The 16,781-nt window shown below is 38.2% G+C and overlaps 1 protein-coding gene across 7 annotated transcripts in view; it reads left to right on the forward strand.

The window, feature by feature from the left end:
* znf609a (zinc finger protein 609a) overlaps window positions 1–10,786 on the forward strand; it is a 37,886-nt gene extending 27,100 nt beyond the window's left edge. For 2 of the 7 annotated variants that reach the window (XM_055008981.1, XM_055008980.1), the window contains 4 exons: window positions 4,597–4,981; window positions 5,887–6,207; window positions 8,558–8,627; window positions 9,849–10,786. In XM_055008981.1, the coding sequence (XP_054864956.1) occupies window positions 4,597–4,981; window positions 5,887–6,207; window positions 8,558–8,627; window positions 9,849–9,858 (786 nt within the window). In that variant the 3' untranslated portion in view covers window positions 9,859–10,786. Of the gene's footprint in view, window positions 1–1,901; window positions 1,973–4,596; window positions 4,982–5,886; window positions 6,208–8,557; window positions 8,637–9,848 lie in introns of those variants that run through there. The other 5 variants (XR_008601127.1, XM_055008982.1, XM_055008983.1 and 2 more) reach the window with 5 other exon arrangements.
* Window positions 10,787–16,781: the final 5,995 nt, after the last annotated feature.

The following is a 16,781-nucleotide window of genomic DNA, read 5'->3' on the forward strand; positions in this document are numbered from 1 at the left end:
TCATATGAAGCTGGTTATCAACTCGTTAAGTCAACCCAGGGTTTCTGAATCTAGCAAAAAAAAAGACAAACAAAAAAAAACGTTCACATAAATGGTCCATGTTTGCGATTGACACCAGACAACCAATTGCAAACATGGACAGGTCTACAGCCACTTATTTCTCACAGAATGAACAAACTACACTCCTAAAACAATATTTGAAAATATATAATACAGGCTAAAAGTAGTACTGCTGCTGCAGCCAAAGCAAGAAAGAAAGCTGGTTAAAAAATTGCTGACAGTGATAAGCCTTGTAAATTACACATTCACATAATCACTGCCTCATCATTCAGAAAAAAAAAGTACAGATGCAGCTCAAAAAAACGCAATATTTGTAATTTAATTCAAAAAGGTAAACTTTCATATATTCTACATTCATTATACAAAGTAAAATATTCCAGGACTTATTTTTTGTTTGTTTTAAATTTGATCATTATGGCTTGTAGTTCCTGAAATTCAGAAATCTAGGATATAGAATATTCCCTAAGTTTAATCATAGACAATACAGAAATGTCCAACTCCTAAAAGTATGTGTGTTTATACATCATACATTACAGTGTTTGGGCTCCTTTATCACTAAATACTGCATAGATGTGGCATGTTGTGGGGGCAATCAGCCTGTGGCATTGCCGAGGTTAAATTGAAGCCTGGGTTGCTTTGATAGCAGAGTTCAGCTCATCTGTATTTTTGGGTCAACTGTTTCTCATCTGTCCCTTGAAAATACACCATATGGGTTTCTGTGGAGTTCAGGTCAGATGACTTGGCTGGCCAGTCTAACACAGTAATATCATGGTCAGCAAGCAATTTGGTAGCAGTTTTGAGACTATGAGCAGGTATTAAGTCCTGCTACAAAAGAAAATATGTATCTCTATAAAGCTATAAAGCTCTCAAATGTCCTGGAAGGTGGCTACATTGATTTTGAACTTCACATACCAACACAGACTGGAGAAACTTCACACTGTACTTCCAACACTTTGGATCCTGTGTCTCTCCACTCTACTTCCTCCAGACTCTAGGGTCTTGATTCCCAAATGAAATGTGAAATTTCCTTTTATCTTAAAAGAGGAGCACTGAGCAACAGCCCAGTTCTTTTCTCCTCAGTCCAGGTAAGACCTTTTAACTGGTTCAGGAGTGGCTTGATATTAGGATATTTTTCCTGAAGACGTCTGTGCTTGGTGGCTCTTGACACACTGACACCAGCTTCAATCCACTCTTCCACTGTGAAGCTCCGTTAATAAGCTTCAATACAGCACTCTGCCAACATCCACCCGTTTCAGCAACATGATTACGTCTACTAAATTAGACCGAGATACTCTCTCTCTCTCTCTCTCTCTCTCTCTCTCTCTCTCTCTCTCTCTCTCTCTCTCTCTCTCTCTCTCTCTCTCTCTCTCTCTCTCTCTCTCTCTCTCTCTCTCTCTCTCTCTCTCTCTCTCTCTCTCTCTCTCTCTCTCTCTCTCTCTCTCTCTCTCTCTCTCTCTCTCTCTCTCTCTCTCTCTCTCTCTCTCTCTCTCTCTCTCTCTCTCTCTCTCTCTATATATATATATATATATGCTTGAATAATTATTTAAACTCAATCAAATATTGTAATATTTTGAAATGCTAGATAAATGATTTTCATCAGCTATAAGCCACTATCATCAAACTTAAAACAAAATATGGACTAAATGCTTCTCTTTACGTGTACTGAATATTGAATATATGAAAGTTTATCTTTTTAATTACATTAGGGGAAAAAATTATTCACAATATTCTAATTATTTGAGCTGTACCTGTAAATCTGACTGTAACTAATGTGAATTCCATTAAATGTGCTGCTTAGATGTTCGTATGACATGTAAGACAATTTAGCCTTATTCTTTCAGCTGAAACCCTGGCGGCGTTAAACGGTCTTGGAAGCAAGTAAAGAGCAAATATTAAAACATCATTCAAACCGGTAAGTAGGCTTACTGCAAATCATATAACAAGTAAACAAGTACAGGCTTTAGTGCTTTGATCAGTCTGTTTCAAAATTCTATCACTATAGATTTATTTAATCTCAAACCATCAGGGTCATTTTGCCTGCCCATCTCTAACTGACTTGAAACATTTTTATGTAGTTTATTTTTTTAAGTATATGAGAAATATTAGATCAATATATCAAGGACTTTTCTGAGTAAATTTTTTTCAAAAAACTCCCCTCAGTCCTCTTTCAGAATATTATTTTGGAAATTGAAATTTGAGGTTATGTTTGGACAATATCTCAGGAACTATTAAAGATAAAAACCTTTCAAAAAATTGCTGTTATTTCTTATCATGCCATTGACCCAGAATCTGCAATAGTGGACAAATAGATCAGATATTCTCTGATTATGGGTCAGATAAAACATCAAAAACAATTGAAGCAGTCATGTAAAGTCCCATCTTAACCACACATTGTCAAAAACATTGATAATGCAGATGTCAGCTAGTGATATTTTCTGAACCATATGTTCTTGCATGTCACAATAATAGAATACAGAATACTTCTTGAGATGAAATATTTAGTTAAAAAATTATTTATATTGAATTTAGAAACTGATTGAGCAGGTATGACAAAATGTATTACAAAAAAACAACAACTAGATAATCTAATCCAAGTACAACAGAGTTTTAGAATTTCAAAATGTTTGTTTATATATACCTTAGAAAATATATATTTTTTAATATAGGTATATAACATCATTTTCAGTCACTTTGGCCATCACATCAGTTCAATGTATTGTTATACTAAGTTTTAGAAGATATATTTGGGAGGAAATGCTTAAGCAGTAACTGTGTGTGTATATATATATATATATATATATATATATATATATATATATATATATATATATATATATATATATATATATATATATATATATATATATACACACATATATATATATACACACACATATATATATATATATATATATATATACATATATATATATATATATATATATATATATATATATATATATATATATATACATGTACACATGCTTTGTTCAGCTTGAGACATTCTTCTTGAAAGCAAAGTTTATTCCCAATGAAGCACAACGCAAGAAAATCAGTTTTGATCCTATGAAACAGTTGAGTCCACAATGATTATGTGATAAAATTTACCACTATGGTTTTGCTCACAGTGGTACATCAGATTACCAATGTATGACAATGTATGTTAAAGCATAAAGCACCAGATTTATGTAGTTAGTCATGGTTTTATGATGCTATAATGACCCAATGCAGACAATTAACAAAGAAATTGCAGAACTTTATGACACGTCTCTTTCAAACTAGCATTTATGCCTGCAAAGTGGTGTCAAAAATGAAACCTATGCCCATTTTAAAAATGTGTTTTTAATTATTTATATTGGAAGGTGGGTCAATGGGAAATTAAAAAAATAAAAAATAATAATAACTCAAAAATGTTTGTTATATTGAGCTACGATTTCCCAAATATCTGTATAAATGTCAGTATTTTATGATACAAAATTTTTGCCAACTCAGAGACTGGTCAGCAGAAGTTGTTCAAACAATGTGGTGTTTTTAGATGGAATAACTCTATACAAAGCCCTTTAGAAAAATACAGTTGCTTTGAAATTGCTTGTAGTCAACAGATAAACAAAGCAAAGAAGACTGGAGTTCCCTCCACCCAGAATCTATATCTGTCCCTCTATGCTCATCAGAAAAAGAAAAGGTCTTAAATGACAACGTTTTTGCCTTCTTCAGAGACCCCTCTTGCTATTTGTGCCTCGAGTTTCAAGGGATTCATAGGAAGAGAACTGATTGATCAGTAGGCACTGGTTTTATATGCGCTGTTTTGTTGTTACCATAACCTGCTTCAGAGTATGTGTGGAGCTTAAGTTACCATAACGATACTTCTAGGTAAGAACTGAGCCATTGTTGTGGATATGAAAACAAGGGTCAGACCCAAAGTTAGACCCCTCTCTAACTCTAAACCTTGCTTTGCAGTACAGGCCTCTGGTCATGCCGGCAACATCAAAACTTTAATCCAGGACAATACAACAAATCGACAAAACACTTAGGTACACAGATAAAGCATATCTAAAAATCAGGTTACTGTGTGATAATGTAAGCACATGCATATAGTCAGGGATGTAATCTAAAAGCCGGTTCCATTGTGGGTCTAATTTAGTATTTTGGAAATTTAAACAAATGTTAGAGATTTGAAAGAATTCCAATTTTTTAAGTGAGTTTGGAACTGAATTTTAGTTTGACAAAATTTTCTCAATATATATGTACCGCATCAATCAATCAGTTTTGTTTTTAGGGCATTGTAGGAATCTTAATTTGTTTTGTGTAACTTTACATTGACTTCAAGTGAAATGCAATGTTCAAAATTGTCTGTGAAAAAAGGAAAGAGCAAGAAATGAGATTGTCTATCAACAGACTATAGACATTCCCACAAGGCAAGAATAGCAGCAGATTGTCTCCAAAAGCCGGCGTACAGTTGAATCCAGTGGTTTGTGCTGTACGACTCTTCAAATATCACCACAGTCAGTGGTCCTAACCTACATTTCTTCTTCTTAGCACGAGTCGGATTCACGGTTGTGGCCCTACGTCTACCCCAGTAAATACTCAGAAGCTCCAAAACTACAGGAAGAGGAAAGGTGGAAGGACGAGAGGGAGCGAGAACGAGACAGGAAAGGGAAAGAAGAGAGGCTACGACCAAAGGAGGGACTCCAGAAAGAGGAGGTGAAGGATGTCCAAGAGGGCAGGACACAGCTGCCCCTGGAGGAGCACCGAGGGGAAGGGAAGGAGCCACGACCCCCCCACATACAGTTTCCATCTTCTTTGGCCCAGCACCAGGGATACATGCAGTACATGCATGGACCTTATGCCTACAGCCAGGGCTACGAGCCCAGCCACCCTGGGTACAGAGGCATGCCCTCGGTTATGATGCAAAATTATCCAGGTAATAAGAGAAATAATTATTGGAATTAGGTGCCTTATTTTTTCTTGAAAGAGAATTGTTTTTGCAGCACGGTAAGATAAAAACACAGACACATGAAGCGTAAATGCAATGAAAACACCAGAAGAGAAGTGGAGACACTTTTACTATGCACAGAGTTAAAGTGTGTATGGTGAAGGCATGTAAACATCAACAGAAACACTGGAACAAAAACTATGTGATAAATGAAACTTGGGATAAGAATCTAGAAGAGTATTTTTGGTAATAATACTTTTTATTCAAACAAGCAAGCATGCAGGACACAGGATTAATACTTGAAACATTAAGTCCATTAACTGACTAATTGTGAGCAAACATAAAGCACCTGAAATCAGTTTTAAAAGACTGGAAACAGCAAAACAGGCACTTCAGAAATACAGTACACCTATTAACACATAATCACACAATCTTCTTTTCCAAAACCTTAGAAAATAATTCTTAGTTGAAGTTGCAATATCAGTGTTTCTGCTATTTTGTCTTCTTGCTATCTTTTGACCTTAAGATGGGTCAAAAAGTTTGACATGTTCATAGATATGTTCTAAATGCATCAGAGCATGCTTTTAGAACAGGATCCAAACAGTGAAACAGTTCAGTAATAAAGTGTGATAGAGGTGCTAAGAGTAGGGACATGTCCTGTGGCTGACTTTAAATGGAAATCTGCCTTTTTAAAGAGGATCTGATTTCAGGAGTTTAGCACTTTTGGAACGGCGTACCAGTCGTTTTCCAGATGTTTTCATCCCGTGCTGAATCTGCAGCTAACAACAGTCATAATCAGACTGTTGATTAGTATGATGAGCAGCAGTAGGTATGTCAAATTTTTCTTCCTGATGACCAGACATGTTTGAACAATTAAAACACTTTGTCCTCAGGCTCATACCTACCTACAGGTTACTCCTTTCCCTCATATGGAGGAAAGGTGTCAGTGGGTGAGGATGGGGAGAAACCCTCTAGGTCCAGTCCAACGATGAAGCCGGCCAGTGAGGCCAAAGCTCTGGACTTGCTACAGCAGCACGCCAGCCAGTACAAAAGCAAATCCCCATCCGTCCAAGACAACAAGACCCCACATGACCGAGACAGGGAGAGAGAAGGCGACCGGCCGCAATCCTCACCCTCTCAGCGTATCCTGCCTACCCATCATCATTTGGGATACCCTTTGCTGTCAGGACAGTATGATCTGTCCTACACCTCAGGTTAGACTTACACACCTTATATGGTGGACACACGGGTGAAAAGACGACAAAAACACAGCCTCTGATGTGGGCATTCAGCCCTGCATTACAACGCTGTGTTGTTTGTTTAAGGTATGGATGAGACATGAAATACAATTTAGGAAATTAAGTCAGATTTACAGGTATGTGTTTGTGTTGAAATTTTATTTGTCAGCCCTCTTGTTTTCCTTAGGATTCTCTCATACTCCTCTTTCCTGTTGTCCTCCCTTTTATGTATTTTCCCATAAATCTCCCATATTTTTAGTCTTTCTAAGAAAAATTTGATATCTTGTGCGTAAATGTGCTCCATAAGGGCATATACAGAATGAAACTCGCGCTTAGAAGTGGCTTCCTTTGTAGAGAGCAGTCCAGAGCGCTCCTTTTAGACACACTTCATTTTTCAAACGAGACAATGATCATGTACTCTCTCAATCAAGGTTTACTGGGAACTTTTGCATGCTGTAAAGCAATGGAGAGACATTATTGGTCAACGTATTTCTAGACCAACGGAGCAAACTGTTTAAAAGGCATTGAGGACTATAGTGCGAGCACAAGGTTGTCAGATGTGACTGAGTGGCAAATGTAAATGGTTTCCATGACTTAGAGGTCGGGTAGGAGAGACCCTTTTAGGATTCATCCTATGTACCCCTGTCTAAATGTAAGGTGCATGCAGACAGCAGTAAAGGTGGTGGAACAGCCTGAGGCACCAGAATATTGGTATGGTTTATCATTTTATCACTCTCTGTCCAAGAGTTTAACAATTTATACTAAAGGCTTACAAATTTTTCACTGAAGCAATGTTAATTTTTTTTTGACATTTGACCTCTAATTCATAGTGACAATAGAAAAAGATGGGAAATGTAGCAAAATAAAGAAGTGGAATGACATGTGACAAAGGTCCAGGCTGGCTGAGAATCACTGCTTGTAGGCATTTGTGCCAATGTGTTATGCACCTTAACCACTCAGTTACCCAGTGTAGCACTTATTTTCTCTTTCATCACAATAATTATGATACATGTGATGCATACACGCTCTGTTTATGTATCAAAATAATATGCCAGGAATTTCAACTTGCAAATGTGTGATTTGCCAGTGCAGGTTTTTGCAAGAAGATGTTGAGCCTGGTTTAGTTTTTTTCACAGGATGACTTTTGTAGCAATTTATTTTGAAAGAGCCCAAATTACACAGCCTTGAATTCTTTTTCTTTAAATTTTCCGTTTTCCTCATTTTATTTCTCTTATGTTTTGGTGTTGTACCATCTAGTTGCAATATGCATTTGCTTCTCACAAATGATATTTGAAGTTGTCTGTGTTTACTGTGCGTGTGCACAAATGTGTTTATGTGCCACACTCTGCAACCTGAAAGTCAAATTGCATTTTTTTTAACTGGCCGTGGTTTCACGGACCTCTAGGGTGGAAAAGATTGAGCATTGGCTTTGTTCAATCTGAAAACAGTATTTCGTTTTTGGAAGGTTTGTTCTTCAAGCCATAGAATTGTATTTTTACAGATTTGTCATACTTGTCAAATGAATTTAAGAAAGAACAGTAAAAAAAAATACAGCAGTGGAGACTGCGATATTATAACTTTTAGTCCTTAGTATGAATCATGAAACAACACACAAAATTGCAATCTTTACTTAATATGCTGTCCTCTGCAAAAATGGACAACAACGCCTGGACCTTGTCATCAGTCCATTGGTTGGTTCTGCTGGCTGCTCCATCCTGATTAGCATAGTCTGCCAAATGTAATGTGTTTGCAATTACAGGTGCTGAGGAAAGCTGAATATGTAGCATCATTACAGAAAACTATAGTGTTCTCAATCAGTCAATGACAATCACCACTAACCCTAATTTCCCTCAAAGAGGAGTTAAAACAGACCCGCTCTACCCTTATTTACACCCTAGTTTTTATGGTGAAAATGAACCGAGGAGAACAAAGTTCCCCAAAAGCTTCCTATTCCCAGCAGAAACTATCTGCGCTAGTAATGCTTCTAAAATTGATATAATGGAGATGCTGCCTACTATGACTAAAATGGGTTTATTACTGTTAGGTTTAAGATTATGCAGTTCTGATTTTATGAAAACAGACTCCGTGGCATCAGTGTCTATTCACTCATTGTTTTAAGGATGTTATTGGCTGTACTACTTAAAATTTTTAATAGGTTTACATAAAAACTGACCTGGTGGTGGGGACTAGGAGACTTGCTGTTCATTTACAGCTGTCGAAGTTTTACTGGTTGAGTCTGGGTATGCATTTGCAGTCGGAAACTCTTGTTAGGCCTGTTAGGTTGAAGCATGTTGAATTTTTCTGACAGTTGTCCCTCTACTTTCAGGCCTCTCCTCCTCAGCCATTGTTGCCAGTCAGCAAGCATCTGCCCCATCTATGTACCCTCCTGCACGAAGGTGAGAATGGTAAGATAAACACACTTTCGTATTAGATTGTTATACTCTTAAACACATCTGTATGATTCAGAATTTGCTGAAGCAGACATGTATCACTTCGGTCTAGTTGACTTGAGTGCCTTTATTCTGATGTTACAGTACTATAGCACCATCTAGGGGTTTGAAATCAGTATCTCAGTGTAGCTGAGTGGCAGTATGGACTGTATGTCATATTGTTGGCTGTTGGGAATTGTTGGAAAAAATAGTTTTCGTATATAAACAACCTGTTTGTGTGTACTTGCATACAAGTACTGTACATCAAGAACACCTAAGGACTGGACTGAGTAACTTAAATGCTAAACACATCTCTGGCCAATTAAACCAAGGTTTCTGCAGAACTAAAACCTAAGTGAAATTATTCTTATATTGTTTTTAACATTTGGTGGACATTCCAGTTGTTATTTGACGGCAGTGCAAGGTTACATGTACTTGCAAGTGGAACTTCCTGGAACTTTTATCCTCAAAAAATGGCTATTCTCACTCATGCATGGGCTTCAAGAATGTGTCAAAATTACTATGACAGGAATAGGGAAGGAATTTATTTCTTTATTTTTTGTAAATTTGGCAAAATGGATTCAGTGCGTGGGAAGTAATTTCAACATGGAGACAAGAACTCTTTATTTTCTTTATTGTTAGGAAGTTGCACATTGTAGTGGTGTCCATCCAGTAAATTCAAAAATAAACATTTATGTAGCTGCCAACCCCATAAAAGTAGTAATTTACAGCTGGTAGATTTAATTGTTGAGTTGGTCCCTTTAAACCATTGCAGAAGAAGACACAATGAAATGACGTCTGTAGCAGAGCTTCAGTCAAACTCAAGTAAATGAAAGCCATGTGGATCATGTGACATTTGAAGGTTATGCTCTTCTTACCTGAGGAGTTTTATGCAAAATTGAAAATATGCATAAAAACAAGTGAATGGAAGCATGGTTATACTGTATATAACCATATATACTGATACTGTATCTGTTATATTCTAAAATCTGCCTTTAATTTGCAAGAAGTACTACTACCAAGCACAGCTGAACAAAGTATTTGAAAGATTTGTGAGATTAAAATAAAATGTATATATAGAAATGAAGTTACACTAACAGCAGCAGAATGTAATATATTTGTCTATATAAAGAGGTACTCCTGTGCAACCGTCCCTTTTGACCAATGTTGTCCTCTCACCTTATACAGGCACACCTGACTGACTGACCTCCATCCCTCTCAAAGTCATGTGAATGGGTCACATGAGGAAGCATTTCTGTTGTAACATCAGCTCAATGGTGTTTTGTGTATGTTTGATATCTCTGCCTGGATGTCCAGTTGCCCTTTGCTGGACTGGACCGGACCAAAAGGATTGAAGCCCTCATTCTGCTGGTCCTGCTGGTTCCAGGCGGTACTATTGGTGCTCAAGTGTGTGGGCAGCAGAGATTTTGGCTCAAAGACTGAGGACAAAGTGGACCTGGTGGGTGGAGACACAAGGAGATGCTGATGGTTGTTGGTGCTGGTGGGACATAGGGTGGGTCTGACAGTTCTGAGCTGCTGTGGCGGGAGGGGCTTTCAGAGTCACGCTGGCTTTTTGTAGTAAGGAAAAGACGGTCACTTCCTGTCTTTTGGAGTCAAGCCTTCAATTCTGTGTCGTTTTATGGCACACAGTCGTCTTTCAGTTTTTTTTATTTCATTCTCATATTTCAGAAACGGCTTCTGACCCTGAGACTTAATCTACAGTGGCCTCTGACCTCTCTGAGAACCAGTGGTTGGACATCATCACACGTTCACCTGGACGTATCTCAGCTTTATGGAAAATAAAATGAATACTGTGCACAGAGAAGGACGGACCAATCAACAGGAAGCATTTGGAGTGATACTGTATCCTCATCCTGACTGACTCACAGACAGGGAGTCAGGTGGCATCAGGCTTCTCCACCTCAGTTTGTAGCTATTATGTACCCTGTGTGTGTGTGTGTGTGTGAGAGAGAGAGACAGTGAGAGTGTGTAAATACTGTACAGAGGAATTATTTTAAAGAGCCTGTTGGATGATGTTGAATTTCCTACTCTTTGTCTGGTAGCCTTCCCCTCTGTTTTTCTACTGTTGCTGATCTGATATTAAACCTGTAGCTGGTGGAACAATGTTCAAGCTCAGTTTCTTCATTTATTCGACCACAATCATGGAAGAAAATCAGCAACAACAGATTGAAGCAAGTGCAGTATGTTGATGACTCTACATTCACTGAAGCTAAAGATCTGAGTACTTCTTCCACCACGAACCAAGACACCCCGTTATCCTGTTTGGTTTGCTCTGTAAGTGAATTGGTACTTTTACTGGTAGATCGCTTATTTATCAACTGTCAGATGAAAAAAACATAGATGCAGCTACCTTGAGCTGCTAGTACTTATTTTCTGTGAAATTACATTATCTATACAATTAAAAATGATATACATTTAACCCTTTGATGCATAACCTGGGTCAAAAGTGACCCAAATCCAATGGAAAATGGGTATCTCCTGATGTGGTCTACGCATCAAAGGGTTAAAAAATAATCTACTAATTGGTGCGGCTCTAACTGTCCACACCACATGCTGGTAGGGCCTTGAGAGGTTTCTCAAACACAGTGTGGCACACAGTAAACATAACTGTGCCACAGTTATGCTTACATGTGTTGTACAAGCCATAAAACATTTGTAAAGCAGATTTTTAAAACTGTTTTAAACCTTGCACTGTTTGTAAGTGTGGTATTTACTCACTATAGGCACTCACCACAGTTGCCTGGGGACAACTGATTGATTTCCCATAATTTCTGACGGGTGTTAAAAATGTATACCTGGGGTACCCCTGTAGCTCAATAGGTTGCGCAGGCGACCCATAAACGGGCTATAGTCTCGATGCAGTGGTCGTGTTCATGGCCATTTGCTGCATGTCTTTCCCCCATGTTTCCTATCTCTCTCTCTCTACTGTGCACTATAATAAAAATAACGTTATACATGGTAAGACAGGGCCTATATGACGCCTGGTAAAGTGGCTTTAAAATCACAAGCTTGGTTGCACCTCTTGATCAGACCATGAAATGGTGATAGACGGCCAGTTGCAGTTGCTTGGAAAGTCTTGTGGAAACTCGGTAAGTCTGAGTGAGGCACAAGGTTATCAGTTGCGTCTTGTCCGGTTCAGAGGCAGTATCCTTTTTTTTTTTTTTGTCTTTTTAGTAAATTTAGCGAAAAGTTTCAATTGTCATTCAAACTGGCATTTTTTGTTGACAGGATCTTTATTTGAGCAAGTGATACACATCGTAACATTTGCACTTTTAAAACGGGATGCGCTGCACACCAACAGATGCACAGTATAATCTTTTGCAAAAGGACACAGGTGCTGCATTCAGATGGAGCTCAATTGTGTTGCCATTTTCATTCCTCCTCGTGGGCCTTTTTTTCTATTGTTTGACCTTATTGTATTTACAATCATGAATCCAGTTTCAGTATAGCCAAATAAATGGGAGTCTCAGACATGCTTTTCCTATGCTGTTTATTGTGTGGAAGCTAATCAGTCCCACCAACTGAACTGATCGAAATGTATTTTCCAGTGCTCACAATTTCAGATTCAAAAGTTTTTGTTGCAAAATTCAGTGCATGAATATTCAGATTACTTAAATTTGATAGGCTAACTCGGGGCCACAAATTCAGCATTAAAATTTATTCCAATTAAATATGAAAACTGATGTGCAACCCATTAAGACTACATATTAACTGGTGATCATGTTTATTTGTGAGGTTTGTTAATATGTTCCTGTTATTGTGCTCCAGATGAAGCAATTTACAAGTTTGTTACAAGTATGCCTACTTTGTGTGTCTGTGAGGTGTGAGAAGATATTGAAGATCTTGCTGAAAACAGCTACTCCCACCCCCGAAACGTCAGTGACTGCCCCAAATCTAATAGATCAAGTTAATTCCCTGAAACTCTGTCATCCAAGTGTTGGTGAATGCAGTTATTGTGCCTGAGTGCAGGTGAAAGCAGAAGAGTACGTGTATGATTGTTTTCTTAACTCCGTTATCTATACACCTCTTAATCCACAATAGCGTTGTGGGGGGCTGGACTCTATCGCAGCTGACTTAGGATGAAGGCAGGGGACACCCTGGACAGGTCACCAGTCTATCACAGCGCTACACAGAGACAAATAATCACGCTCACATTCACATCTATGGACAATTTGGAATCACCAATTAACCTCAGCATGTTTTTAGACTGTGGGAGGAAGCTGGAGTACCAGGAGAAAACCCACATAGGGAGAACACACAAAACTCCACACAGGACCTTCTAGCTGTGAGGCAACATTACTAAACACGCTACCACCACATAATGCAAGAATTGTAAAATCCAAACAACTTGCAGATGGCTGTATGGTTGAAGTAGTTACTGGGAATGATTTTATTGCCTATTCTTCAGTACCGATGAGGGTTTTTTCGTGTAGTCTTAAGCAAAGTCTAAACCAAAAGCTTACGTTTTAATTTTAAAATAATCTCCATCCAAATGCCATTTAGTACCATTTTAGAAATCATCTCCATGCATACATACCTGTAAATACTTATCATATGACTATTCATGTACACTAAGCATGCAGGTACTTGTATGCAAATGAAGCTTATTGTGAAATAACTCTAAATATTATATGTTTTATATTTTAGATGCCTCAAAATAGCCACCCTTTGCATTGATGACAGCGTTGCAAACTCTTGGCCTTCTCTCGATGAGCTTCATGAGGTAGTCACCTGATGATTTTCACTTCACAGGTGTGCCTTGTCAAGGTTAGTTTGTGGAATTCCTTGCCTTCTTAATACAGTTGGGACCATCAACTGTGTTGTGCAGAAGTCAGGTTGGTACACAGTTGACAGCCCTATTTGACAACTGTTAGAATTCATATTATAGCAAGAACCAATCAGCTAAGTGAAGAGAAACAACAGTCCATCATTATTTTAAGAACTGAATGTAAATCAGTCTGGAAAATTGCAAAAACTTTGAACATATCCCCAAGTGCAGTCGCAAAAACGATCAAGGACTTCAACAAAACTGGTTCACATGATTACGCCCCAGGAAAGGAAGACCAAGAATCACCTCTGCTGCTGAGGATAAGTTCATCCAAGTCACTAGCCTCAGAAATGGCAAGAAAACAGCACCTCAGATTAGAGCCCAGATTAATGTGTGGCATTAATCTGGGCTCTAATTTGAGGTGATCTAGTAGCAGACGCATCTCTACATCAGCTGTTCAAAGGATACTGTGCCAATCAGGCCTTTATTGTCAAATAGCTGCTAAGAAACCACTACTAAGGGAAAGCAAGAAGCAACAGAGGTTTTTTTTTGGACCAAGAAACACAAGGAATGGTCATTGGACCAGTGGAAATTTGTGCTTTGGTCTGATGAGTCCATATTTGGGTCTTTGGTTCCATCTGCCATGTCTTTGTGTGATGCAGAAAAGGTGAATGGATGGTCTTTACATGCTTGGTTCCCACCATGAAGTATAGAGGAGGAGATGTGATATTGTGGGGTTGCTTTGCTGGTGACACTGTTGGGGATTTATTCAAAATTGAAGGCACAATGAACCAGCATGTGGTGACCACAGCATCCTGCAGCATCATGCCATCCCGTCCGGTTTGCGTTTAGTTGGACCATCATTTATTTTTCAACAGGACAATGACCATTAATAGCCATCATTATCTACGTGTCAAAGATGTGTGACTTGTTACTGTGATTTTTAGTCCATAACCACACTTCATCTGCCCATTATCACGTCTAAAATACTGCGCATTTAGTTATTTCATTATGCCAATTCTATTATGGAGATGTTGTGTACTGGAGCAACAAATACTTACCCCCATGCAAATTTTGTGTCAGTGTAGTGCAGCGCATGGCAGTTGAACATAATCAGACAGCTGAACATAATCAGCCCTTACACCACCCCTCAGTATTTACAATTACTTGTATCCACTTCTCTATTGTTTAAAGCCTGCCGATAGCAAATTCTCTTGTCAAACAAAACTGCTAAACAAGTGTTGAATGTCACCTGTACAATCCTAATTTGTCACACCATAAGTTTACTGGTTCACACAAAGTCTTGATCATTGCATTAGAAAAGCTTAGTTACAGTATGTGAACATAAACACCACTTCCTCCTGTTTCCTGTGAGAACTGACCTTCGACTTCAACATTTTGCTCCCATGTATGTCCTAATAGTCAGACACGTGGTATCTCTTGGGAGCTTGACAGCCTGTGCTCTACAAAGTCTCTGCTTTCCTTTGCTTGATTTTCTGTATATTTTTTTAACTCTTAAAGTCTAAAAATACACTTGAGTGCGGATGTTGCTACTATGTTACATAAGCTAATATGACTGAAGTGTCAGGAATGTGAGGTTGTACAGAAACTTTCTGGATCTTAGTTCTTACAAAAGTAAACACTTATGGAAGAAAGGACAGTTTCTTGGAACAGCTTCACAGAGAAAAATCTACACAGAATTGCCTTTAAGTTTTGTGTTTTGGTTACTTTTTAACAAAATTCTGGAAAAATATATCAGCTATCACTAAAAAAACCCTCTAATTATTTAGTCTGTATTCCATATTTTATAGACCACAGCAGTATAATTAATCCTACTGTCAACGAGAATGGTTCTTAATCCTGTGAATCTTGGAAAATGTCAACTTTTTTACGTGTTCTCCATACAACTACAGATTTAAAAACCAAGTGTTATTATGATTTATATGTCCTGCTATGTCATCTTATGAATAAAGATAATGGGTAACACAGTTACTGTTTTTTTGTTGAGGGCTGTACTACAAAGCCAGATTAGTGGCATGTTATGTTGAGCCTAAAGTCAGAGTTTTTGGTGTCACAAAGGTTGCTCTTTTAACCTGGCTAGATCTCCATGGTAACTTATGCTGTGGAGGTAACCTGGTCCGGAGCAAGTTATGGTCACAGTTTTGGAAATCGACTGGAAGAACTGTCTTCTTTTTGCCAAATCGTTTCCTGACGATCCTCTATGAGCAATACAGATTCTCAACTGAAGGAAAATGTTGTATGTGCAAATATGAGCTGTGCATTACTAACATCACTAAACAAAGTCGTGTAACTGTATGCATCACACACTGTATGCATCGCGTTAACATCTGAACCTGACGTATTCAGTTGGTGATGCAGAAATAGCACAAATAATTTTTAATGTTTGGTCTCTGTACACTACTGGTACTGCTGCTAATAGAACATAGATTGGAAAACTGATTATTCTACTGGTATTTATTACAGAGAATATTCAGTCAATGCCCCCTTTTATGTGAATGCACATAGAGTGGAGTGTGAGGCAGAAAGCCTGAGGTACCAAAGTGATGTTGGCAGCATCCCAACAGCCCAGTGCAATATATATATATACAGACCTGATCAAAATCTTAAGACCAGTTGAAAAAAATTTTCTCAGTAGGACTCAGTAATGAGTAGCTCCACCGTTCTTGTTAATCACTTCAAAAATCCGTTTGGGTGACAGTGGTCTCCTTTCTGTTTTTTTTTTTTTTGGGTGTACTTCAGCTATTTAACTGTAAAGATAGAGTTTTGTAAAGCATTTTGTGGCAGCATTTGATGAATTAGGGTGTTCGTTACAAGACAGTTTGTCTATTTTAACTGCTAATCAAGCAGCTCAGCAACAACTTGAATCCAGTGCCCAATCCAAGTGTCCACCACAGCAAAGGTTACAATCATCCGCCTATTTTCTTGCATGGCCACTGATGCCTCTGGATCACTGAGCTGCCACTAATTCAGCCTGGAGCCTGATAATATATAACACACACGTATACACACAAGCCTTTATTGACTAGGATAATTTGGAAGTGTTTTCAGATCATGAGCCATGCTGTCATTTCTTTTACATGTAATGCATCAAATTTGACCTTGCAAGTAGTAGGCCTTGAAAGAGTGGGTTGACGGCTTGTATATTGAAGTGGCTGATATTTTAGTGATTAAAGTTGAGCAAACATTGAGAGACAGAGGGAGGGAACTTTGTGTTCATCAGTTTTATAGTTGTCTAAGTTTAGATCTTGGCTAACAGATGCCTTCTCAAGTAACAAGACCGCTGGCTCACTTTAGAGACCACAATCCAGAAA

The sequence above is a fragment of the Amphiprion ocellaris genome, chromosome 3 (genome assembly GCF_022539595.1).
Source record: "Amphiprion ocellaris isolate individual 3 ecotype Okinawa chromosome 3, ASM2253959v1, whole genome shotgun sequence".
NCBI lineage: Eukaryota > Metazoa > Chordata > Actinopteri > Pomacentridae > Amphiprion > Amphiprion ocellaris.